At 48.5% G+C, this 24671-nt stretch overlaps 1 protein-coding gene across 1 annotated transcript in view; it reads right to left on the bottom strand.

Annotated features, from left to right (window-relative positions):
- Positions 1-2992: 2992 nt before the first annotated feature.
- Positions 2993-24671, bottom strand: part of SYMPK (symplekin scaffold protein) — a 43978-nt gene continuing 22299 nt past the window's right edge. Inside the window, exons 7-17 of the mRNA XM_048501741.1 lie at positions 19093-19240; positions 16554-16714; positions 16309-16417; positions 15624-15724; positions 13398-13488; positions 13112-13213; positions 11804-11991; positions 9002-9178; positions 6200-6385; positions 5107-5424; positions 2993-3357 (exon numbers count right to left, since the gene is read on the bottom strand). Coding sequence (XP_048357698.1) covers positions 3145-3357; positions 5107-5424; positions 6200-6385; positions 9002-9178; positions 11804-11991; positions 13112-13213; positions 13398-13488; positions 15624-15724; positions 16309-16417; positions 16554-16714; positions 19093-19240 — 1794 coding nt within the window. The 3' untranslated portion in view covers positions 2993-3144. The remainder of the gene's footprint in view (positions 3358-5106; positions 5425-6199; positions 6386-9001; positions 9179-11803; positions 11992-13111; positions 13214-13397; positions 13489-15623; positions 15725-16308; positions 16418-16553; positions 16715-19092; positions 19241-24671) is intronic.

The raw sequence follows: 24671 nt of genomic DNA, 5'->3' as shown, positions 1-24671 counted from the left end.
TGCAAGGGAGCCAGCTGTCATTAATAGGCAGAAGTAGAGCTCAGCCCTCTGGGGCCCTGAAGAAGTGAGCCTGAGCCCAGACCCTTTCACAGAGGATCATTTCGTTTCATTCATTTGCCCCCCACCGTTCTCCCTGGCGGAGACCCAAAGCGGCTTACGCTGTTCCCACCTTTTATCCTCACAACGATCCTGTGAGGGAGGTTAGAATGAGAACGTCTGATTGGCCCAAGGTCACTTGGTGAGCTTCCAGCTGCATCTCCCAGACGCTAGCCTGCGTCTGGCAGATGCAGTTAACTACGACGCGAGAGAAAATGGTGGGATGGAGAATGGTATGTGCTTCCTCACAAGACAGGTGGGATGAGCGTACGACTGGCTGCAGGGGAGCAGGACAGCATGAGGAGCTTCCACCAAAGTGAACCACAGCGGGATATTAAGGTCGTGGGGTGCAGAGGGCTGCTTACCAGCTTCCAAGGAGGTCACCCAAGAGTGGTTCTCTGCATGCAATGCCCAGCCCTTTACAAATTGCCTGGCCTTGCAATGGTCACCTCCAGGTTGGACTATTGTAACTCGCTCTACGCGGGCCTTCCCTTGCGTTTGACCCGGAAACTGAAACTGGTGCAACATGCAGCGGCCCGCCTGCTCACAGGGGGCACCTTTCGAGACCATACACAAGCTGTGCTGCGCCATCTGCATTGGCTTCCAGTTGAATTCCGAATCATCTTCAAGGTGTGGGTGTTGACCTTTAAGGCCTTACGCAGCCTGGGACCCTCGTATCTTCGGGACCGCATTACCCCATATGTCCCAGCTCGACCTCTGCGTTTGGCAGAGGCCAACTTACTGGAGATCCCTGGCCCCTCAATGATGCGGCTGGCCTCCACTCGGGCCAGGGCCTTTACGGCTCTGGCCCCTGCCTGGTGGAACACTCTCCCACCACCTGTCCAGGCCCTGTGGGACCTTGGTGATTTCCGCAGGGCCTGTAAGACTGAGTTGTTCCGCCGGGCCTTTGGAGCAACCAGCCGCTGAGTTGTGCCCCCCCCCTCTGGCCATGGGTCCCTAATATCATCAGGACCCATTATTGAGACCTACAGGTCCTAATACCATCAGGACCCATTACCTCTCCCTCCTCCTTCTAGGAGGATTAGGTTTAGGTGGGATGCCATCTTAAGATACAACTGCTGTTTTTATTATATTTATGGAAGTCTGATTATGATGATTTTATACATGGTTTTATGTTGTACACTGCCCAGAGCTCTCCGGGGATGGGGCAATATATTAAATAAAATAAATAAACAAACAAACAAACAGAGCTGGAAGGAACCTCAAAGCACATCTAATCCAATCCTATGCACAAGCAGGATATTCACATCTAACCCACCCCCCACTCCCCCAGGGCCCCCTTGCTCTATACCCAGAGGAAGGCAAAAAAACCCCAAAAAACTTTCAGGAACCCCAGCCAGTCTGCCCTGGAGCAAAAGTGCACATAAGAAAGAGCCACGAGAACCAAATGCCGACTCATCAATTCTTTCCCTCCCTCTCCTGATTAGTGCTTGAGACTAAAGACGGGGTTAACTGTGTCAGAAGGCATCAGGAATTTCTTTGCCGAGTCAAAGCGTTGGCATGCTCTGTCCCGACCATCACACCCCATAAATATTTCTGATGCCCATGCTACCAAATCAAGCCTGGCTGTCAGATTAAGCAATACTTGCAGTGGTGCAAGGAAAACGTGCCACATCTTTGTACAGCAGAGAAAGGTAAATACTAGGACTTGAGGGCTTCCAGTGAGGTTGATGGACAGCAGAGCCAGGATGGACAAAAGGAAATACTTCTTTGCACAGTGAGCGATTAAAAGGTGGGATTTGCTGCTTGCACCTTCTTGCCTGAGGTGGTTCCTTGGGAATGTTAGACAGAGACAAGTTTGAATGATCCAATGTATTCTTGGATCCTGAAAGTAAGGATGTGAACAGTCCAATGAGCTTCTGGATCCTGAGAGTAAAACTTCAAACAGTCCAATAGCAAAACAGGGTGACATCCTTTGTTAGTCAAAAGGCCCTTTTGTTGGTGAAGATGGAATTACCTGGGTGTTGGTCCAAACTGAATTCCAGGACTAACTTCCTTGTTCCTTAATATCAACCTTTCTGGCCACTGCTTTGGCCATCAGACACAAATTTCAAAAATAACGTTTCTAAACTTAAACGTTAGGGAAACCTTAAAGGATAAACACATGTACTTATACTTAGGGGCAAGACTTTACAGATACTTATTGGCATGGCTTTCTTAAATCTAACAACAACAAAACCTTAAACTAACTGAAGAACCTAACTAAACTAACATCCTAAACTGCAGGCACATCATAAATTCAACTTAAAAGGGGCTTTTATTACATCCTAGAAAGGCATAAACAAGAGGGAAACCGTATAGCATTGGCACAAACATACATATGCATTCTCTGTAAACCTTATGGAGGCTTCTGAACCACACAAGTCTCTGCGTCCAGGCATGGAGCCAGTGTAGCCAGGCAACCTGACTTCAGGAAAATATTTTGTTTGTTTTTCTGGCGGTAACACCGGTGCCAGGAGGCAGCTTTGGGGGAAGACCGCCTTCTCTATGCCCTGTGGTTGGACCTCTTGGAGAAACTGGTGGGCCACTGTGTGACACAGGATGCTGGACTAGATGGACCCTCACAGGTCTGATCCTGCAGGGCTCCTCTGATGTTCTTATCAGAGGAAGGCCTTGCCTCTATGCCTTGTTTATAGACCTCTGGAGGAACTGGTTGGCCACTGTGTGACACAGGATGCTGGACTAGATGGACCCTCACTGGTCTGACCTAGCAGGGCTCGTCTGATGTTCTTAAGAACAGAAGCCACTGCACAGGCGGATTTAAGCACCTCTACGCTGGCCATGGTGTGCTCTATAGTAACTGACAAAAATTGAGGCCTGCTCATAGATTTGTGAAGGGGGAGGGGGGAGAAAGAAAAGACCCTGAACAGAAGAATCAGCTGAGAGACTCTGAGATTCTTTATTTAGAAACATAAAACTTTAAATTTTCTCTTTCCATTACACCTTTTTTTGCTGGCTCAACTTTCCCCACATTCCAAAGTCTGTCTCCCGTCCAGACTTCTTTGGGGCCTCTACTTTTCTGAAGTATTAGCTCTCTGCTTTCTTCTCTTGCTCTACGCTGGGCTTTGGCTGTTCCTCCTCTGGGGCAGGTGAGCTAGGGTCAGCAGTCGGAGTGTCCTTTGCTGGCTCCTCCGGAGAAAGGGCAACTTGCTTGGCGGCGGCTGGCTTGCTGGCGGGTCCCTCGTCGGAGCTGCTGCTGCTTCTGCTGCTGCTGGCTCTTCCTTCCTTGCTTTGTAGCTCCTGGAAGAAACCAGAAAAGCCAGGAGAATAAAAACTCCCAGCCCGAAACCCGGCCCCCTTCAAGCCAGGCAACACTGAACCAACCCTCTTTCCCTGAAAAAAAGCTCTACCCTGAAAATAAGTGCATAGCATGATTTTCTGGGATTTTTGGAGGATGCTTGAAATACAAGCCCTATTCCAAAAATAAGTCCTAATTCCAGGTTTCCCAGCGCAACTGATCTGGCCAAATGGGGGGCACAAAATCGTGGGGGGAAAATAAGACATCCCCTGAAAATAAGTCATAACTCAACTTTTGGAGCAAAAATTAATATGAGAAGAAGAAGTAGAAGAAGAAGAAGTAGAAGAAGAAGAAGTAGAAGAAGAAGAAGTAGAAGAAGAAGAAGAAGAGGAGGAGGAGGAGGAGGAGGAGGAGTTTGGATTTATATCCCCCCTTTCTCTCCTGCAGGAGACTCAAAGGGGCTGACAATCTCCTTGCCCTTCCCCCCTCACAACAAACACCCTGTGAGGTGGGTGGGGCTGAGAGAGCTCCGAGAAGCTGTGACTAGCCCAAGGTCACCCAGCTGGCGTGTGTGGGAGTGCACAGGCTAATCTGAATTCCCCAGATAAGCCTCCACAGCTCAGGCGGCAGAGTGGGGAATCAAACCCGGTTCCTCCAGATTAGATACACGAGCTCTTAACCTCTTACGCCACTGCTGCTCTTGAGAGTCAAAGGTCTGAGAGTCAAAGGTCATATGCCCAAAAAACTTGGTGGTCTCTAAGAAGCTACCGAACTGCAAATATTTAAAAAGCTGTCCATGCGTAATTGTTGCCTGTATGGCGAATGTTCAAATGTTAGTAAGACGGTCAGATTTTCAATCTGCTGGCTTACAGGAGGTAGACACTGAACTCTCCAGTGTTGTCATAAAAGTCTTCTAGCAGCAGTCAGGTCTCGAAGGGTCCGTTATCACTGACCACCTGTTAGCTTCCAGGAGACGGGCAAATGGTTTAAAATCTCAGTCCCTCCAAGCCAATAAAGGGCAGCACATACTGTCTCTTCCCTCTTGCCTATTTCATTGGAGCAGCAGTGGCGTAGGAGGTTAAGAGCTCGTGTATCTAGTCTGGAGGAACCGGGTTTGATTCCCCGCTCTGCCGCCTGAGCTGTGGAGGCTTATCTGGGGAATTCAGATTAGCCTGTACACTCCCACACACGCCAGCTGGGTGACCTTGGGCTAGTCACAGCTTTTCAGAGCTCTCTCAGCCCCACTCACCTCACAGGGTGTTTGTTGTGAGGGGGGAAGGGCAAGGAGATTATAAGCCCCTTTGAGTCTCCTGCAGGAGAGAAAGGGGGGATATAAATCCAAACTCCTCTTCTTCTTCATCATCCTCAAAACAAGCCTGTGAGGTAGCAAGCTGAGCTAGCTTGGAAGAGCCCACGCATACGCACGCACGCACACAGAGGCTCACACAAAAACTGGCTCATCTGAGTTCCAAGTCACACGGATTTCCCAGCTCTGTAACCAACACACCACAGTGATTCTTACACTGTGCATGTCAAACTCTACTCTGAGGCGCCTCCAGCCACACGGAAACTGGCTCAGAGGTTATCTGACTTTCTGAGCCAGCCCATTTGAAGCAAGAATGCGTAACGTCACCCACTCCTTCAGGCGGGGAGCTCCCAAAACCAAAGGCAGAACTGCCCGATGCTTCCGCAGCTGGGCAGGGAAGGGATTGATGCCCCTTGATTGGCCGCAGGAGCACCCGGGCCGTTACCTTTGTGGGCCAAGGCCCCTCCAGGCTGGAATCCAGCAGAGAGCTCTCTGCTCCGAAGCTCTCCTCCTCCTCCTCCTCCTGCATGCTGATGAAGATGGTGGGAGTCTCTGCCTCAGGCACCTCCTCGCGGAAGTCCACAGACTCCTCTGCCGGGAGCGGAGTGAGTGGGGCTGCTGGGCGGGGTGGTTGCTGCTGCTGCTGCTGCTTCAGCTTCTGCTCCTCTTCCAGCTGGCGCTTGAGGGCCTTTTCTTGGGCCAAGCGCAGGGCAATCATATCCTGGGACACCCGAGGCAGGAGGGGATGGGGCTCCGCCTCTTCCTGTGGAAGAACAAGGGACTCAATGACGTTCTGTGTAAAACCCCTCCTGCACATTGTGGCTCCTTCAGGCGCAGTGAGCCCCACACACCACCAGGAGGGGCTGTGGCTCAGTGGCAGGGCATCAGCTGGGCACACAGAAGGTCCCGGGTTCAAACCCCGGCATCACCCGTGAAGAGAACCGGGCACTTGGCCAGAAGCCCCGGACAGCCCGTCAGTCAGACGAGACAGTGTTGACTTCAATGGACCAAGGGCTTGGACAGATTTATGGAGGAGAAGTCGATTTATGGCTACCAATCTTGATCCTCTTTGATCTGAGATTACAAAGGCCATAACAGACCAGGTGATCGGGAGCAACAGCCGCAGAAGGCCACTGCTTTCACATCCTGCAGGTGAGCTCCCAAAGGCACCTGGTGGGCCACTGTGAGTAGCAGAGAGCTGGACTAGATGGACTCTGGTCTGATCCAGCTGGCTTGTTCTTATGTTCTTAATGGTCTGGGACAGTGTCAGGCAGGTTCGTGGGTTCCCAGTTTGAGGGATGCTTCCCTTTACTGGTCCTCCATTCCCATCTTCTGTGGCTGCCACCGATCACAGGTCTCTGAGTTTGGCCTCACCCAGAACAAAAACTACAGATTTACAAAAACTAAGTTCAAACTGCAGCTTTTTGACAAAAAAACTCCCATTTGCAAACTTTGGGTTCAAAGACCCCGAGACCCTCCCAGCACTCCTTGCGCACTTGTTGTATTTCCAGCCCCCCCCCCCCCCGAAATGTGCATACCTTCACGGCAATGACGGCAGGTGCCCCCATCTGGGCCCCCTCCTCTCTCTCCCTCCGCAGCCCCTTGCTGCTCCTTGATGGGACGGGGCCCCTCGCTTCCTCCAGCAGCTGCGGGTCTTTCCCTTCCAGGTCTGGCTTGCCACTGGCTTCCAGGATGGCCATCGTGGAGTTGGGCACGTGGGCTTGCTGGGGGAGGAAAGCAAAAGGCAGAGAGCACCAGCCTTATCACAGGCTCTAAGATCAGCACTGCTGCAACAGGCACCCACTACCAGTGGGCCAGGAAAAAACCAAAGAAGAAGAGTTGGATGTATATCCCCCTCCCCCTTTCTCTCCTGTAAGGAGACTCAAAGGGGCTGACAAACTCCTTCCCCTTCCCTGCTCACAACAAACACCCTGTGAGGCAGGTGGGGCTGAGAGAGCTCAGAAGAGCTGTGACTAGCCCAAAATTTTTCTCTCTTTCTCACAATACTAGAACCAGGGGGCATTCATTGAAAATGCTGGGGGGAAGAATTAGGACTAATAAAAGGAAACACTTCTTCACGCAACGTGTGATTGGTGTTTGGAATATGCTGCCACAGGAGGGGGTGATGGCCACTAACCTGGATAGCTTTAAAAGGGGCTTGGACAGATTTATGGAGGAGAAGTCGATTTATGGCTCCCAATCTTGATCCTCCTTGATCTGAGATTGCAAATGCCTTAACAGACCAGGTGATCGGGAGCAACAGCCGCAGAAGGCCCTTGCTTTCACCTCCTGCATGTGAGTTCCCAAAGGCACCTGGTGGGCCACTGCGAGTAGCAGAGAGCTGGACTAGATGGACTCTGGTCTGATCCAGCTGGCATGTTCTTATGTTCTTAAGGTCACCCAACTGGCATGTGCAGGAGCGCACAGGCTAATCTGAATTCCTCAGATAAGCCCCCACAGCTCAAGCGGCAGAGCGGGGAACCAAACCCGGTTCCTCCAGATTAGGAGGCACCAAGTAACTGTTGCAATCTGAATGGCAGTCCTTTTCCTGCAGCAGGAGCAGCAGTGGCATAGGAGGTTAAGAGCTCGTGTATCTAATCTGGAGGGACCGGGGTTGATTCCCAGCTCTGCCGCCTGAGCTGTGGAGGCTTATCTGGGGAATTCAGATTAGCCTGTGCACTCCCACACACGCCAGCTGGGTGACCTTGGGCTAGTCACAGCTTTTCAGAGCTCTCTCAGCCCCACCCACCTCACAGGGTGTTTGTTGTGAGGGGGGAAGGGCAAGGAGATTGTCAGCCCCTTTGAGTCTCCTGCAGGAGGGAAAGGGGGAATATAAATCCAAACTCTTCTTCTTCTTCTTAAATCCCTCCCACCGTTCTACTCTAGACTCTGTGCTTGAGTGCTGGGCCAGCTCTGGTTAGCACTTGGATGGCCTTGCTGCTGCATGGCGACCCTGGACTTCCTTGGCGGTCTCCCATCCAAGTACTCACCAGAGTGGACCCTGCTTAGCTTCCCAGATAGGGCCGTCCAAGTCAGGGCTGAGCACCAGAGCGAGTTTCCAAAATAAGAGTTAAGATGAGCGAATCTGAATTCATGTGACCTGACAACTCTTTCCATTACCAAAACAAAAGAGGGTTACTTGCAGTCTTAAAACAGGACGGTTTTCATCGCCCTGGGAATCTAACCGTTTGCCGTCCCTAGCCAGGAACACGTTTGCTATTATGAGGCTGCTAAGTGGGAATCTGTACATTATAAGGACCTGTGGGATCTTCTGTGAAGCTCCTACAGCAGTGGTGGTGAACCTTTGGCACTCCAGATGTTATGGACTACAATTCCCATCGGCCTCTGCCAGCATGGCCAATTGGCCACATGGCCACTTGTTTATATGGGAGAAAGCAAAGTGCTCAGATAGACTGCTGAGAGGGAGGCCAAGACTCCCCCAATTGATCCTGTTCACCTAGGATTGCCCTTTCACATGCAGGGTCCTGTCTTGGCCATAACGGAATGAGGCAGAGTTTGGGGAACAGACTTGTATCATTATTAGTATAGTTTAACAATTACAGACAAAGCTGGGGCACACTCACAGCTCACAGAAAAGAAGTGAGGAAATTGGCCTTCTCAAGCTCCTACAAACTATCCTGAGCGGGCCAGATTCCTCACACACCTGAACTGGTCATCCTATTTCCCTGAAATGGTGCACAGAAGGCAGATGGCTACGGACTAGCTCAGTGATGGCGAACCTATGGCACGGGTGCCAGAGGTGGCACTCGGAGTATTTTCTGCGGACACGCACTCACAGAGTTCATCATGTGGGGGGTGGAAAATCACACACACACCCCAACACACATCTAGGCTGGCCTAGGCCACTGAGCACGACATGTGCGCACTGTGGTGAGCAGGGAGGACTCGGCTGGCAGGCCTGGTGCCTGTGCTCCAGGTGGCTGCTGCCCGAGGGTGGGGGCGCAGAGGAGGCAGGGATGCTACAGAGGCACAGAGTGGTGCGTGCAGAACTTGCTGGAGGCTAGAGCAGGCTAGGGCAGAGGAAGAGGGAGTCAACCAGTTTTTTCTAAACTAAAAGCATTCAGATTAAATTGCCGGGTTGGCAATTTGTGATAAATAAGCGGGGTTTGGGTTGCAATTTGAGCACTCGGTCTCAAAAAGGTTCGCCATCACTGGACTAGCTGCTCCCAAGTTGAATGAGAGGAGCAGATACTGCTGCAGGTCTGCCATGGACTACATCTTTGTGGACAACCCCGACTCCCTGCTGCTTTAAGCATTGTTGCGCTCCGCACCCTGCAGGACCACTCCCTCTGTGGCTCCAGCAGTGGTCGGGCCTGTACCTGGTGGGGCGTGAAGGAGCGGACGTGAGCCAGCAAAGGCTCCCGCAGCTCTGGGCACTTCTCAAAGACGGCGTTGAGCTGCTGAGGCGGCAGCTGGAGAATGACCTGGAAGGACTGGGGCTTCGTCCGCTGGCAGCACTTGATGAAGCCCTCCCACACCTTGGGGTACTTCCAGACCTGGGGAGGGAAGCAGAGAGGTGAAGCATCACACCGCCGCTCTCGGCTTTCCCCGATCCGGCCCACCCCAGTCCCCTCCTCCCAAAATTAAAAACAAAACAAAACAACTGTCTTGCAAAAGTAGTCTGGTCCAGGAGGACTCTGCAGAACCAGAGCTGGAAGGGGGCTCAAAGGGGGACCTTTCCAGCTGCAGACAACCAGAGAAGCCGGATTACGCCGGTCCTATACCAACTGCACTGGCTGCCAATCAAGTACCGGGTCATGTTTAAAGTTTTGGTATTGACCTTCAAAGCCATTCGCGGCCTTGGCCCTGCTTATCTGAGGGACCATCTCTCCCTATACCGCCCTTCTAGGCCCCTCCGCTCGTCGGAGGCGGACCTACTGGTGATCCCTGGCCCCAAGGCGATCCAGCTGGCCTCTACAAGGGCCAGGGCTTTTACGGCTCTGGCCCCTACCTGGTGGAACAGGCTTCCAGGTGAGATCAGGGCCCTGCGGGACTTACAAAGTTTCCGCAGGGCCTGTAAAACGGACCTGTTCCGCCAGGTGTTTGGCCAGCCGGGATGATGTCAACTCCGCCATAAGAACATCTGGCCTCCCGTGGGTACATAAAGGGGGAAGAAGGAGGGGTTGTTTAGTATTTTATAGTATAGTACAGCCATCTGTAGTTAGTATTTTATATATTATTTTATTGTAAATTATGTATTTGATGTTTTAAATTGTTTTAGTGTTGATGGACACCGCCCTGAGCCTTTGGGGAGGGCGGTATATAAAAATAAAAATAAATAAATAAATAAGTGGCACTCCCTTGTGTTTGGTACTCAAAGGCACCTCTCTGAACATGGAGGTCCTGGTCAGCTGTCAAAGTCATTTTTGTTTCATCTGTCGTCCACCTCCCTCATTGAGGTTAATAGCCATTGACCGACTTCTTGCATGAAGCCAGAACGGTTAGTGGGATCAAAGCGGCCCATGCAACAATCAAAGCAGCCCATGCAACAATAGCCTTGGGCTGGAAAGAAAAGAAAAGAAGGATATTGAGGAGATAGAAAAAGTGCAGAGAAGGGCAACGAGGATGATTGAGGGACTGGAGCGCCTTCCTTATGAGGAGAGGCTGCAGCGTTTGGGACTCTTTAGTTTGGAGAGGAGACGTCTGAGGGGGGATATGATTGAAGTCTATAAAATTATGCATGGGGTAGGAAATGTCGACAGAGATAAATTTTTCTCTCTTTCTCACAATACTAGAACCAGGGGGCAATCATTGAAAATGCTGGGGGGAAGAATTAGGACTAATAAAAGGAAACACTTCTTCACGCAACGTGTGATTGGTGTTTGGAATATGCTGCCACAGGAGGTGGTGATGGCCACTAACCTGGATAGCTTTAAAAAGGGCTTGGACAGATTTATGGAGGAGAAGTCGATCTATGGCTACCAATCTTGATCCTCCTTGATCTGAGATTGCAAATGCCTTAACAGACCAGGTGATCGGGAGCAACAGCCGCAGAAGGCCATTGCTTTCACATTCTGCATGTGAGCTCCCAAAGGCACCTGGTGGGCCACTGCGAGTAGCAGAGAGCTGGACTAGATGGACTCTGGTCTGATCCAGCTGGCTTGTTCTTATGTTCTTAAAAAATGGACACTTCAGAGATGGTTAGAATATATCTGGGAACAAGCGACACTTGATATTTTCTATATACTAACCAAAAATAAGACGTGGCAAGATAAACAGAATGACATTTTGAAGATATGGATAATATATGTGGACTGGATGAAAGAAGCTCGAGTCAACGAAGAAATATGGGAGAAGAGGCTACAGAGAATGAACTTACTGCTGTTGGTGTGACAAAACTATGAAGAAGAAGCAATGGGGGGAGGGAGAAAAGGGGGGGGAAAGCATTGTTTGAAAATATATGAAGAAGAAAATTACTATAAACTGTAACATTCAAATGATACAATAAAAAATTAAATAAAAAAATTAAAATAAAAAAGAACGGTTAGTGTGAAAACTGATTGACGGGAGACTCAACCCTGAAGCCGGCCAGTTGTCCGTGGGCCGGCCACGCGCTTTCACCCGACCAGGGCTGCTGTGCAGACAAAATGGAACAAAGACAAACTAGCGATGCCTCAGAGGGAAAGCGGGATTTAAAGGTGAGACGAAATTTGTCCGACTGTTTTAAAAAGCTACTGAAACTCAACCCCCGTCCCTTATTGGGTAGCGATCCACACCTGCGACTCTACGAAGACAAGCGTTTTGACACAAGGCAGCTGGCCTTGCGAAGCATTTCCTTATTAAGTTACAACAACACAAGCCTTTATTGGCATACAACAAAACAGGACAAAATTTTAAAACAGAACAAGGTTAAGAAATACAGTTAAAATTACTAATTTCCAGTATAAAATTTGCAACAGTTTCACAAAAGAGCACATCAGAGCTGTTCAGGAGATTGGGTATCTTATAACACTCATGCCACTGAGAACATTGCAAGAAAAAGGAATTCATGTATTTCCTTATTGAAGACGACCAGAACTTGCTGTACAAGAGGTCACGTGATAGGTGGGTGGAAAGCATCCCGTGCTGGCCCGTCCGGCTGCAAGAAACAGGACAATTCCCCACCCAGCCCCCTTCCCTACCTGCTTCAAGATGAGGCGGGAAAGAATGTTCATGACAAATCCGCCGAGGCGTGGGTACATGGTCAGCGACTGGATCACCGTCCGCATGAGGAGCATGGGCAGCGGGTTCTGTTCCATCAGCTGCTGCATCACCACAGCCAGCACCTCCGACGTGTAGACGTTGCGCTCGGCAAAGCACAGGTTGGTGGCTGTAGGAAGGGGAACAGACGAGGTTGGTCACTGGGGGCTAACAGCAACGGCCACAGGGCGGGAAAGAGACACCAGAGATGAATCTCCGTGTTGTGGGCCAGTTGGGAGGGAGGAAAAAGGATTCTGAAGTCCTTGTACCAAGTGAATGTAGGAACAAAAGTCTAGGACTCTGACCCCAAATGATAAGCAAACCCCAACTGAGAAATGAGAATTCCTTCTGCAGATGTAGCCTTGGGGACAACACCAGGGGAAGAGTACAACATGCAGAGTATTTCTCTGCAGCTGTAAATGTTGGCAGTGCAAAAGAGCAGGCCTCGAAACAGGGCCATCAACTCCATCCTGTGAAGAGTAAAACCAGTGTTCAGCGTCTTCATTTGAGCGTCGTAGTTGATAGTTCCATGGGAATGTCAACTCCATGCATGGCAGCTGTGAAAAAGGCAAACTCTATGCTGGGGATAATTAGGAAAGGAGTTGATAATAAAACTGCAAGGATTGTCATGCCCTTATATAAAGCCGTGGTGCGACCGCACTTGGAGTCCTGTGTTCAGTTCTGGTTGCAACATCTCAAAAAGGATATCGAAGAGATAGAAAAATTGCTGAGAAGGGCAATAAAAGTCTATAAAATTATGCATGGGGTAGAAAATGTTGACAGAGAGAAATTTTTCTCTCTTTCTCACAATACTAGAACCAGGGGGCATATATTGAAAATGCTGGGGGGAAGAATTAGGACTAATAAAAGGAAACACTTCTTCACACAATGCGTGATTGGTGTTTGGAATATGCTGCCACAGGAGGTGGTGATGGCCACTAACCTGGATAGCTTTAAAAAGGGCTTGGACAGATTTATGAAGTCAATCTCTGGCTACCAATCTTGATCCTCCTTGATCTGAGATTGCAAATGCCTTAGCAGACCAGGTGCTCGGGAGCAACAGCCACAGAAGGCCATTGCTTTCACATCCTGCATGTGAGCTCCCAAAGGCACCTGGTGGGCCATTGCGAGTAGCAGAGTGCTGGACTAGATGGACTCTGGTCTGATCCAGCAGGCTAGTTCTTATGTTCATCTCTGGATCACTCTGTGGCATCTATATCTACAAACAGCGAAGTCAGGGACTCTTTTACCTTTGATGATGGATTTCATGTCACACTTTGTGGAATCGATGTTGTGGAGGGCGATCAACAACTCTCCAGGATTCAGTGGAGAAACCGCCGAGTTGCCCTCACCTGTTGGCAAGGAAGAACCAGCACTGCTCCAACCGCCAGGCATCCACCTTCGTAGGCTGATCTCCAACAAGACCACTTTGCAGTCTCTTCCCCCTCCTCTCCTCCCAGCCTGGCAACGCCTTCTCTGGCAGATCTGCTGGGCACTGTGCCCGGCCCAGGGTTTGCTCGCCGCTCGGCCCCTTACCGTGCTGTGTTCCCAACAAGCGGTTGAACACCTCCTTCACAACGATGGGATTCAGCTTGATGAGCTTTGGCAGAGCCTGGATCACTTCTTTCTGCAAAGGGAGAGGCAGAGATTTGTTTGCTTCAGATAGCGGCCCTGATGTCCTGCTGAAGAGGAGCCGAACTCGAGCCCAGGAACACCTTACAGACCAACAGAGGTTAAAGAGGGCTAAGACCTTTCAGGAGTCAAAGTCCCCTTCATCAAATATTCAAGAGCAAAAGCACAATCCTCCCCAAAATCTTGTTGGCCTCTAAAGCTAACAAGACAAGACAAAGGAGCTTATAGTGGACTATAGAAGGAATAGCTCAGAAATTCAGCCCTTGACTATAAATGCAGATCAAGTAGAGCGGGGGGCTAGTTTTAAATTTCTGGGCGTCATGATTAAAGAGGACTTGACCTGGGGCGTACAGACTGCCGTGGTGGTTAAGAAGGCCCAGCAAAGACTGTACCGTCTGAGACTTCTAAGGAAACAACAACTGAATGGAAAACTCCTGGTGTCCTTTTACCGCTGTGCTATAGAGAGTGTCTTCACCTACTGCATCTGTGTATGGTTCTCCAGTTGCACAGTGGCAGATAGGAAGGCGCTCCAAAGGGCGATCACTACTGCACAGAGGATTATCGGCTGCCCTCTCCCCTCCTTGGAAGAACTCTATAATTCCCGAAGCCTAAAGAAAGCCCAAAATATTCTGAGAGACCCATCTCATCCAGCACACTCTCTTTTTGAACTGTTACCATCCGGCAGACGATACAGGTCTATCAAAACTAGGACAAAGAGGCTTAGAGACAGCTTCTACTCTAGAGCTGTGGCTAGGCTAAACTCCACGGCTTCGTGTTGATGTGTTTGGGGCTGTGTAGGGATGGGTGGAGGAAGGGGGAAGTGAGGATGGGGTATGAGTCTGGAATTGTGTGCATCCAGGAATGCTGCTGTAAATTTCGTTGTGCGTGCACAATGACAATAAATGCTTATGCTTAAGCTGCCACCTAACTGTTCAGATGTGTTTGCCACTGACATGCTTTCTGCTGATCCCACTCCCAAGGAAGACATAGTCCTGATCCCCAAGGGACCCCCACCCCCACTCGGAACAAAGCCTGTCTTTGGACCTTTCGGTGAAGCCACCCCTGAAACACCCAGTCGCAAATCTCGGGCTACTCTTTTACACAAAGAAGTTATCTCCGCTTCTTCACACCAGCCCATGCTTTGGAACGAGGATGATTGAAGGATTGGAGCACCTTCCTTATGAGGAGAGGCTGCAGCGTTTGGGACTCTTTAGTTTGGAGAGGAGACGTCTGAGGGGGGATATGATTGAAGTCTATAAAATTATGCATGGGGTAGGAAATGTCGACAGAGATAAATTTTTCTCTCTTTCTCACAATACTAGAACCAGGGGGCATCCATTGAAAATGCTGGGGGGAAGAATTAGGACTAATAAAAGGAAACACTTCTTCACGCAACGTGTGATTGGTGTTTGGAATATGCTGCCACAGGAGGTGGTGATGGCCACTAACCTGGATAGCTTTAAAAAGGGCTTGGACAGATTTATGGAGGAGAAGTCGATCTATGGCTACCAATCTTGATCCTCCTTGATCTGAGATTGCAAAGGCCTTAGCAGACCAGGTGCTCAGGAGCAACAGCCGCAGCAGAAGGCCCTTGCTTTCACCTCCTGCACGTGAGCTCCCAAAGGCACCTGCTACTGTGAGTAGCAGAGTGCTGGACTAGATGGACTCTGGTCTGATCCAGCAGGCTCGTTCTTATGTTCTTATGTTCTAAATGCGACCCCACACATGTATTTCTATCAGCATTTGCTCCTTCATTCCCCATAATGTGGATCTACACTCTGCCTCATAGAAAACCTGAGCTGAAAGCACTCAAAATGGAAGCAGCTGCAGCAGCCGCCGCCGCCAGCAGAGGGAACGGGGGCTGTGCCAAAGGTGGCGAGGTCTAAAAATATGCAGAGGAAAACAAACAACTTTTTTAGAGTATAAATCCTTGATGCATTTTGAGATCTCCTGCTGGGGAACTGTGAGATCCTACACATGTAAATGTCGCTTAGCAACACAGAGGCGTTCAATGCACTTGCACGTCTCGTCTCTATCACAAGGCACATTTGGAAGTGACAACCAGCGGACGAAAAGCCAGAGGGCTGCAGATCAGGAGGCCGCTGATTGCTGCCCCACCAAAACTGGTACCTTCTCCAAGCCGTTGAGGACAGGGATAAGGAACCGGACGTCTGGAAGCCTCTTGTGGTACAGGTCTCGAACACGCTTCACCAGCTCCGGAGACGGGGGAACTGAGTGAGGAAAAACAGACGAGACAACAGAGTGAAAACCTCAGCCATGCCGGGTGGCCCCAAATTGTGGTTGTTTCTCTGTAAAGGAGGAGGAAACAGTCTCTTTCCACCTACTTGGAACCACAATGGAACTCCCACTGACCAGGGAGCAGCAGTGGCGTAGAGGCTAAGAGCAGTGGCTAAGAGCAGGTGCACTCTGATCTGGAAGAACCGGGTTTGATTCCCAGCTCTGCCGCTTGAGTTGTGGAGGCTTATCTGGGGAAGTCAGATTAGCCTGTGCACTCCCACACACGCCAGCTGGGTGACCTTGGGCTAGTCATAGCTTCTTGGAGCTTTCTCAGCCCCACCCACCTCACAGGGTGTTTGTTGCGAGGGGGGAAGGGCAAGGAGATTGTCAGCCCCTTTGAGTCTCCTGCAGGAGAGAAAGGGGGGGTATAGATCCAAACTCCACTCCTCCTCCCTCAGGCAGCCTCCGATAATTCAGGGCAGCCGCAGACCCAGAGTCGACTAAAAGAGAGTGCTGTCGCAGAGCTGCAGAGCCCAGGTTACAGGGCTACACAGAAACATGGAGAGGCTCCACCTACCTTTATCTGTGAGGCTGTGCAAGCAGCGGGTCACCAGGGTCTCAGCCCCCTTGGGACAATTTTCAACCAGAAGCAGCAACTCTGGGGAATTCATCCCCATCCCACGGATCTGGAGGCAATTGGGAAGACAGGAGCCAAGAAAGTCAATTTGGGGTGGGGGAGGGCGTAAGTAAAAGACAGACCCAGCTGGACAGGACTTGTGGAAGGGGGAGCCACTGGGAAGTAGAACCCCCTCGCCCGCTTACCGGCTGCTCGATAACCCGGAGGACCGTGCGCTTGATATCGGCGATAGCCTCGGTGTATACAGATGCCAGTTCGTGGATCAGCTTGTGATTCTGGGGGAGCAGGGCCAGGTAGAGGTAGAGACACTGCTTGATGGTCTCCTCGGTCCAAGGTGCAGCCACCTCTGCAAGGCAAGAGGAGATTGGGAAGGACGGGGGCAACTGAGTGCCTGGGGGCCCAGAAGGGAGGAGGAGGAGGAAAGCATCTCTCAGGCAGAACCCACCCAGCCCCCCCACCCGAATTTTAAAACACCTAAGAACATAAGAACATAAGAACAAGCCAGCTGGATCAGACCGGTGCATCGAGTCCAGCACTCTGCTACTCGCAGTAGCCCACCAGGTGCCTTTGGGAGCTCACCTGCAGGAGGTGAAAGCAAGGGCCTTCTGCGGCTGCTGCTGCTCCCGAGCACCTGGTCTGCTAAGGCATTTGCAATCTCAGATCAAAGAGGATCAAGATTGGTAGCCATAAATCGACTTCTCCTCCATAAATCTGTCCAAGCCCTTTTTAAAGCTATCCAGGTTAGTGGCCATCACCACCTCCTGTGGCAGCATATTCCAAACACCAATCACACGTTGCGTGAAGAAGTGTTTCTTTTTATTAGTCCTCATTCTTCCCCCCAGCATTTTCAATGGATGCCCCCTGGTTCTAGAATTGTGGGAAAGAGAAAAATTTCTCTCTGTCAACATTTTCTACTCCATGCATAATTTTATAGACTTCAATCATATCCCCCCTCAGACGTCTCCTCTCCAAACTAAAGAGCCCCAAACGCTGCAGCCTCTCCTCATAAGGAAGGTGCTCTAATCCTTCAATCATCCTCGTTGCCCTTCTTTGCACTTTTTCTATCTCTTCGATATCCTTTTTGAGATGTGGCGACCAGAACTGAACACAGGACTCCAAGTGCGGTTGCACCACTGCTTTATGACAATCTTTGCAGTTTTATTCTCAATTGCTTTCCTAATACCTGCTAGTATTTCCAGTTCATTCAAGCCAGGGGTCTGCAACCTATGGCTCTCCAGATGTTCATGGACTACCAATTGGCCATGGTGGCAGGGGCTGATGGGAATTGTAGTCCATGAACATCTGGAGAGCCGCAGGTTGCAGACCTCTGATTTAAGCCAATCCACAGTTGTGGGAGACTGAAAAAAAGCTTCATCTCCCAGGCATCAGGGAGAGAAGTGAGAACACAGTGCCAGCCTCTGAGCTCTTGCACATTTGGAAGAAAGCAAGGCAGACAGGCGGAGAGGTCATCAGCGTTTCTGGAGATGCTGTGGTTGGATTGAGATCTCACAAACCTGTGCCCTCTGCTCTCCCCTCCAATCTTGACACAAAGCCATGACTGAAGACATACTAGCTTAGCCCACAAATTCAGGCACCTTAAGGAACTGAGATTTTTGCTCACAAACTGGGCTGCTGAACCCATCCCAAATTCAGACATCACAAACGAACAGAATGAAGACTTCTAAAACCAACCAGTCCTTCAGTGCGGCTCCTGGCCAGATTGTAAAACTGAGGATCTTGTGGAACTGAGGAGTCCAGGGTCATTGAAGGGCAGAAAAACCATAGCGTGTTTCTGATGTTTAAAATCCAACCTTGGTGCTCTATGAAGTCTAGCACAGAAGAGAAGTCTAAGGAAGGGCAGTTTTATCCCTGTCTGTGGCGGGGTGGGTAGGGAGCAAACACAGTCCCAATATAAGCAGCAATTCCATACAAAAAAGTTTTCTGTCGGTCTGCGCACTGTCTTGCATTAATCACTGATGAAGCAGACTTTATGATTTACGATCTATGAAACAGGAACTCACCAGGATACCTGTGAACCTGCAACTTTATAAATATATGGACCTGTTACAATGCTACTGTGAACCTGACTGTGCACCTGATTTTGTTCATTGAGGTCCCGTTTGTTATCCAGTTTATGGACGTAAAATTTGGATGTATAATACTTGGACCTCTAGGTTTTCGCACCATAGATGGATGCTGTTTGTCAATATTAAAATGTACGTGTGTTAGCGTACTCACATTATTACTCCCTTGATATCTTGGTTCCTTGCTACCCTACACTTGCCAGACCTCGGGTCCGGAAATACTAGAAACTATAGATTTGCTCTAAAGTCTTTATTTCAATTCAAAATGTAAACATAAGCAAAGACGAATCTGAAGATTCCCGCTCAAAACACTGCCTACATTCCCCAAAGTTCCCCGCTTCCCGTAGCCAAATGGCTCTCTTGTTTCCCACTACAAAGCATTACAAGCCTGGAAACGGTTCACACTTCCCACATGATAAGATCGGCCTTTCCGGGCTACCGAGGCCACTGGCAAAGGAGAGGGTGAATGCTGGACACCTGCAGAGATTAAAGAACAACAGTTCCCCTTGGAAATGCCCGCCACCCTTCCGCTGTCAGGCACGGGCCTGACAATACTTCCATTTTTGTTTTGTGAACTTTGGAGCATCCCACAAATATTCCTGGCCAGGGACCCCCAAAACACCAGCCTGGATAGACTCACCTGTGTCTTTGTCTGCTCCAAAAAGGACCGAGGGAGGGTTGGGATGCACCAGGAGCTGCAGGTAATTCAGTGCAAACTTCTCCACGTACTCCCGCAGCTGATCCTTCTCGTACATCCGCTTGATGAACAACAGCGCCTGCTGGCGGACCTGAGATGCAGGAACAGAGACGGCTCTCAACAGGGCATTTCACAGCACAGGGCCAAGCTTCAAGAAGGAAGGGGGAGGTTTAAATGTGGTTCACTTCTCACCATGAGTACGCTGGACACGTGAAGCTGCTTTATAGCAAATTAGACATTTGGTCTACCGAGGTCAATACTGTCTATTCAGACTGGCACAGGCTCCCCAGGGTCTCAGGTAACATCTTTTACATCACTTGCTACCAGGCCCTTCCACCTGGAGATGCCAGAGACTGAATCTGGGATTTTCTGCCATTCAAGCAGTGCTCTATCGCTGAACCACACTCTCTCGCTGAACCACAGACAGTAAAGGCTAAATGGAGCGGCAGTGGCGTAGGAGGGTAAGAGCTCGTGTATCTAATCTGGAGGAACCGGGTTTGATTCCCAGCTCTGCCGCCTGAGCTGTGGAGGCTTATCTGGGGAACGCAGATTCGCCTGTGCACTCCCACACACGCCAGCTGGGTGACCTTGGGCTAGTCACAGCTTCTCGGAGCTCTCTCAGCCCCACCGACCTCACAGGGTGTTTGTTGTGAGGGGGGAAGGGCAAGGAGATTGTAAGCCCCTTTGAGTCTCCTGCAGGAGAGAAAGGGGGGATATAAATCCAAACTCTTCTTCTTCTTCTCCCCCCTATTTAACTCCCACGCTGAATTGGTGAAAATACTGATAGGAGAGAGAGAACAAGCCGGAGGAGACAGAAAACCACAGAAGTGGATGGGAATGTCTTCCCAGAAAAGCCAGAGGGTAAATATAGAGATCAAAGGATTGAGGAGAGACTTCGGGAGCTGGGGATGTTTCGTCTGGTGAAGAGAAGGTTAAGAGGTGACACGATAGCAATGTTTAGATAGCTGAAGGGATGTCATGTTGGTGAGGGAGCAAGCTTGTTTTCTGCTGCTCCAGAGACTAGGACCAGGAGTCCTGGGTTCAAGGGGAAGGAAAAGAGATCCCACCTAAACATCAGGAAAAACTTCTTGACTATCAGGGCTGTTCGACAGTGGAATGCACTCCCTCGGAGTGTGGCGGAGTCTCCTTCTTTGGAGGTTTTTTTTTTTTTTGTAAATCTTTATTAGAATTTTCCATATAAATACAATAATATATCACTTTCATCTACAATCTTACATCAGAGTTGTACAGTGTATAATAAAAAAAGAACTACCAATTGCTTTAGTGTAACTCAATATTGCTCCTTTGTTTCTAGTTCTCATTCCCTCCCACTCCTACCCTCCCCCACTTACCACCCTACACCCTTGACTTCCCCTCTTATCTATAAGATATTTCGTCTTTCTGAATGACTACCGTGTTTCCCCGAAAACAAGACAGTGTCTTATATTAATTTTTGCTCCCAAAGATGCGCTATGTCTTATTTTCAGGGGATGTCTTATTTTTCTGTGTTCTGTTCGTCGGGCATGCTTCCAAACAAAAACTTTGCTACGTCTTACTTTTGGGGGATGCCTTATACTTCGCGCTTCAGCAAAACCTCTACTACGTCTTATTTTCTGGGGATGTTTTATATTCGGAGAAACAGGGTAAGTGTAAGTTCACCTAATAACTGAGCTAAATCTCCAGCAACGCAAGGCCATAACGCCCTCACTTGCTCTCTTCTGGGAACTTCATTTTCTCTCAAGGCAGCTTCAAACAAAGCTAAAAAACTTTCCACTGACTCACCCTGCTGATACCTGGGGAACTGTCTCTTCTGCCAAGCTGCAGTCGACTCCCTCTGTCTATCCTGCATCAGCAAGTTCATGGTGGTTTCTTGTGCGTGCATAAACGTTTGCAGCATCCTCATCCATCCCTCAGTGCTGGTTGGTACTGAGGAATCGTCTGTATCTATACTATCCCGTCTGGTTGCATTAACTCTGGGTAGTCCTCTGGGGTGTACTACAGACCTTTCTTGGTCATTCTCATCCATGTCTCTCAACTCCTTGCCATTCAACAGCTGTCCCGTGGCTCCCAACTCTTGAGCTACCACTCTGCTGCTTGATTCTGGCTCAGCTGAGAAAAATGGTGTGCATATTCTGGGCTCTTCCAGTGTGACCTGCACTTCATTCACCTTTTTAGATCGAGGTTTCACTACTGGTTCGTCCATCTGCACATTCAACTGAAATCTGTGGTTTGTACTAGAGCAAATTTACACTCTTTGCTTGCCAACAAAATGCTCACTGAGTGTATTTCAAAATCCCTCCGCTTGCCACCATGTCAAGGAAGACTCCACAGTCCCCTTCTACTTGAATTGCTTATTGATTCAATACACTCATAGAAACTTCTTCTTTTTTGTAGTTTATTACATATAACAGGCAAGCTTACAAGTTGCTCTAACGAATTAACAAAAGAAAACTTCAGGAAAAAAACGAACTGGGCTTCAGCTTCAGTTAAACCCTCACTCACTAACTGCCCTTCCTGTGTTCTGAGCCACATCCTCCAACTGACACTTTCAGAATGTTCCTGAACTCTTCACATGCCCCTTTTCAGCTGAAATTTAGGGGCTAAATGTCTCAAAATTTCAGTTAGATCCAATCATATCATACAGGCAATTATATATAATTAACCATTACCCTGACGACTTAGTGCATCAGCAATAATATTGTCCGTACCCTTTATATGTCGAACCTCAAATTCATAATCTTGTAGGGCTAAGGACCATCTCAAAATACGAGCATTGCTGTTTTTCATCTTGCTCAAAAAGGCCAAAGGATTATGGTCAGATCTTACAATAAACTTAGACCCTATTAGGTAAGGATGTAATTTTTTGATTGCCCACAAAATGGCGAGGCATTCCTTCTCGATCGTTGAGTATGCACATTCTCTAGGTAACAGCTTTCTACTAAGGAAAACTATTGGATGCATCAATTGGTCTTCGCCTTTCTGAACTAATGTAGCACCTAAACCTCGTTCCGAAGCATCAGTATACACTTCAAATGGTTTGTTAAAATCAGGAGCAACTAATACTGGAGCATTTACAACAGCCCTTTTTACCCCGTCAAAAGCAGTTTGACATCTATCGCTCCAAACAACTTTAAATGGAGCTCGCTTTTTACATAAGTCTGATAATGGTGTAGCTAGTTCACTTAGTTGAGGTATGAACTTTCTATAAAACCCAACTAATCCTAAAAAGGACTGAATATCCTTTTTTGTGGTTGGAATAGGCCAATTCTTAATACTGGCAACCTTAGCTTCAAGAGGCTTAATTTGACCGTTGCCGACACAGTGACCAAGGTATATCACCTCCTTCCATCCAAATTGACACTTATCAGGTCTCAAAGTTAACCCAGCTTCCTGAACCTTCTGCAAAACCATTCGTATATGTTTCAAATGGGTCTCCCAGGAATCAGACATGATGGCTATATCATCCTGATAACCAAAGGCATAATCTAACCCAGTAAGAACCTTATCAATCAACCTCTGGAAGGTTTTGGACGCTCCGTTTAACCCAAAAGGCATTCTCTTAAATTGAAAATGCCCAAGCCCGCATACAAAGGCTGTTTTCTCAGAGGCTTCTTTAGTTAGGGGAATTTGCCAATACCCCTTTGAACAGTCCAAGGTGCTTATAAACTTAGCACTAGCTAATCTTTCCATCAATTCCTCCAAACGGGGTGTGGGATAAGGATCAAGAGTTGTCATTAGATTAACCTTTCTAAAGTCTACACACAGTCTGAATTCAGGAGGGTCACCCTCAGACACTTGCTTTTTCTTCACTAGTACTATGGGTGCTCCCCATGCACTGTTACTAGGCTCAATAATATCCCACTTCAACATTTGTTTAACCTCCTTCTCCACAACTTCTTTCATACGATTGTTAATAGGGTATGGTGTGGTTTTAATAGGTGCGACACTTCCAGTGTCAATGTGGTGGGAAATCAGGTGAGTCAAACCGGGCTGTTCAGTAAACAACAATTCAAAGTCCTTTAACAAATGTCTAACTTGCTTACATTGCCCTTCTGATAAACCATCTGAAATTCGAACTTTACTCACATCAGAACACTCCTCAAAATTCCATTCCACAAACTCATCTGCGTTAGTGTCAACTTGTACTGGAAAAGTCATTACAGATCTCTCACAATACGGTTTCAACCTATTCGCATGCACAGTTCTCTGCCCATCATCTTCTTGAATTACATAATTGTCATTGGGTAAAACCTGTATTATCACATAAGGTCCCTTCCAAGCCACATCCAACTTAACAGGCTTATCCACTGACAGTAATAAAACTTTATTACCCACTGCAAAGCTGCGTGGTCTAGCCTTAACATCAAAGTAGGTCTTTTGCTTTTGCTGAGCCTGCTTCAAATTCTCTGCTGCAGCTGTCCTTACTTCCTGCAGAGTTCTTTGCAGCTCACAGAAATATGCATTTACATCCTTGGGACAAGAGTTGTCAGTAAAGCCTTCCCAATTTGCTCTAGCTAAGCCCAAAGGACCTCTGATATCTCTACCAAACAATAACTGATTTGGACTAAATCCTAGGCTTTCTTGGACTGAATCACGGAGAGCAAACGTCAAATATGGTACCGCTTGATCCCATGAATTTGAATGCTTTAGTACATAAGACTTCAACAATTGTCCGTAGTTCTGAATGGCCCTCTCCACTAAACCATTTGACTGAGGGTTATACGCCACTACAGGGGCATGCTGAACCTCAGCCAACTCACAGAAAATTTTCATCACCTGTGACATCAAATTAGGGGCTTGATCAGTCATTAGTACTTTCATCACACCATATGTGGACACAAATTCCATTAAGGCCTTAGCTACTGACACAGATGTAATGTTTCTCACACAAAAGGCACAAGGAAATCTGGTTCCATGGTCAACTATAACTACAATATACTGTTTTCCCGAACTACTTTTAGGTAAAGGACCTAAAATGTCCAAACTGACCCTTGCAAAGGGTTCATCAATTACTGGGTAGGGTCGTAGCTCACACCTAGTTCTATCAGTAGCGTGCCCAACCCGTTGACATACATCACATGTCTTGCAAAAATCCTTAACTGCTTTAGTCAACCCTGGCCAAAAAAACTGCCTTTGAATTCTTTCCATAGTCCTTCTTATTCCTAGGTGTCCAGCCAATGGGACACTATGAGCCAGTTCTAAAATTTCTTCCCTGTACTTTCTTGGAATTACTAACTGTAAGGTTACTTTTCCCTTCTCAGAAAAGCCCTGCCTCCATTTTTGGCGATACAATAAGCCAGATTGCCATATAAATCTCTCAGGATTTTCTTTAGATACTTCTCCAGAAGCAACCTCTGCCTTTTCACATAACTCTTTTAAAGTAGTACATGATCTTTGTTCAGTTTTAAACTGCTCAGACCTTTCATGACATACATTTTCTTTATCCTCAAAATGGAAAGTTTCAACTTCCATAGCTGGACTAGGAGTGCTTAATGACTCATCTTTCTTTCCCTCCAATTGTG

The sequence above is a fragment of the Sphaerodactylus townsendi genome, linkage group LG06, assembly GCF_021028975.2.
Source record: "Sphaerodactylus townsendi isolate TG3544 linkage group LG06, MPM_Stown_v2.3, whole genome shotgun sequence".
Classification (NCBI taxonomy): Eukaryota; Metazoa; Chordata; class Lepidosauria; order Squamata; family Sphaerodactylidae; genus Sphaerodactylus; species Sphaerodactylus townsendi.
This window is presented reverse-complemented; position numbering and strand designations above follow the sequence as displayed.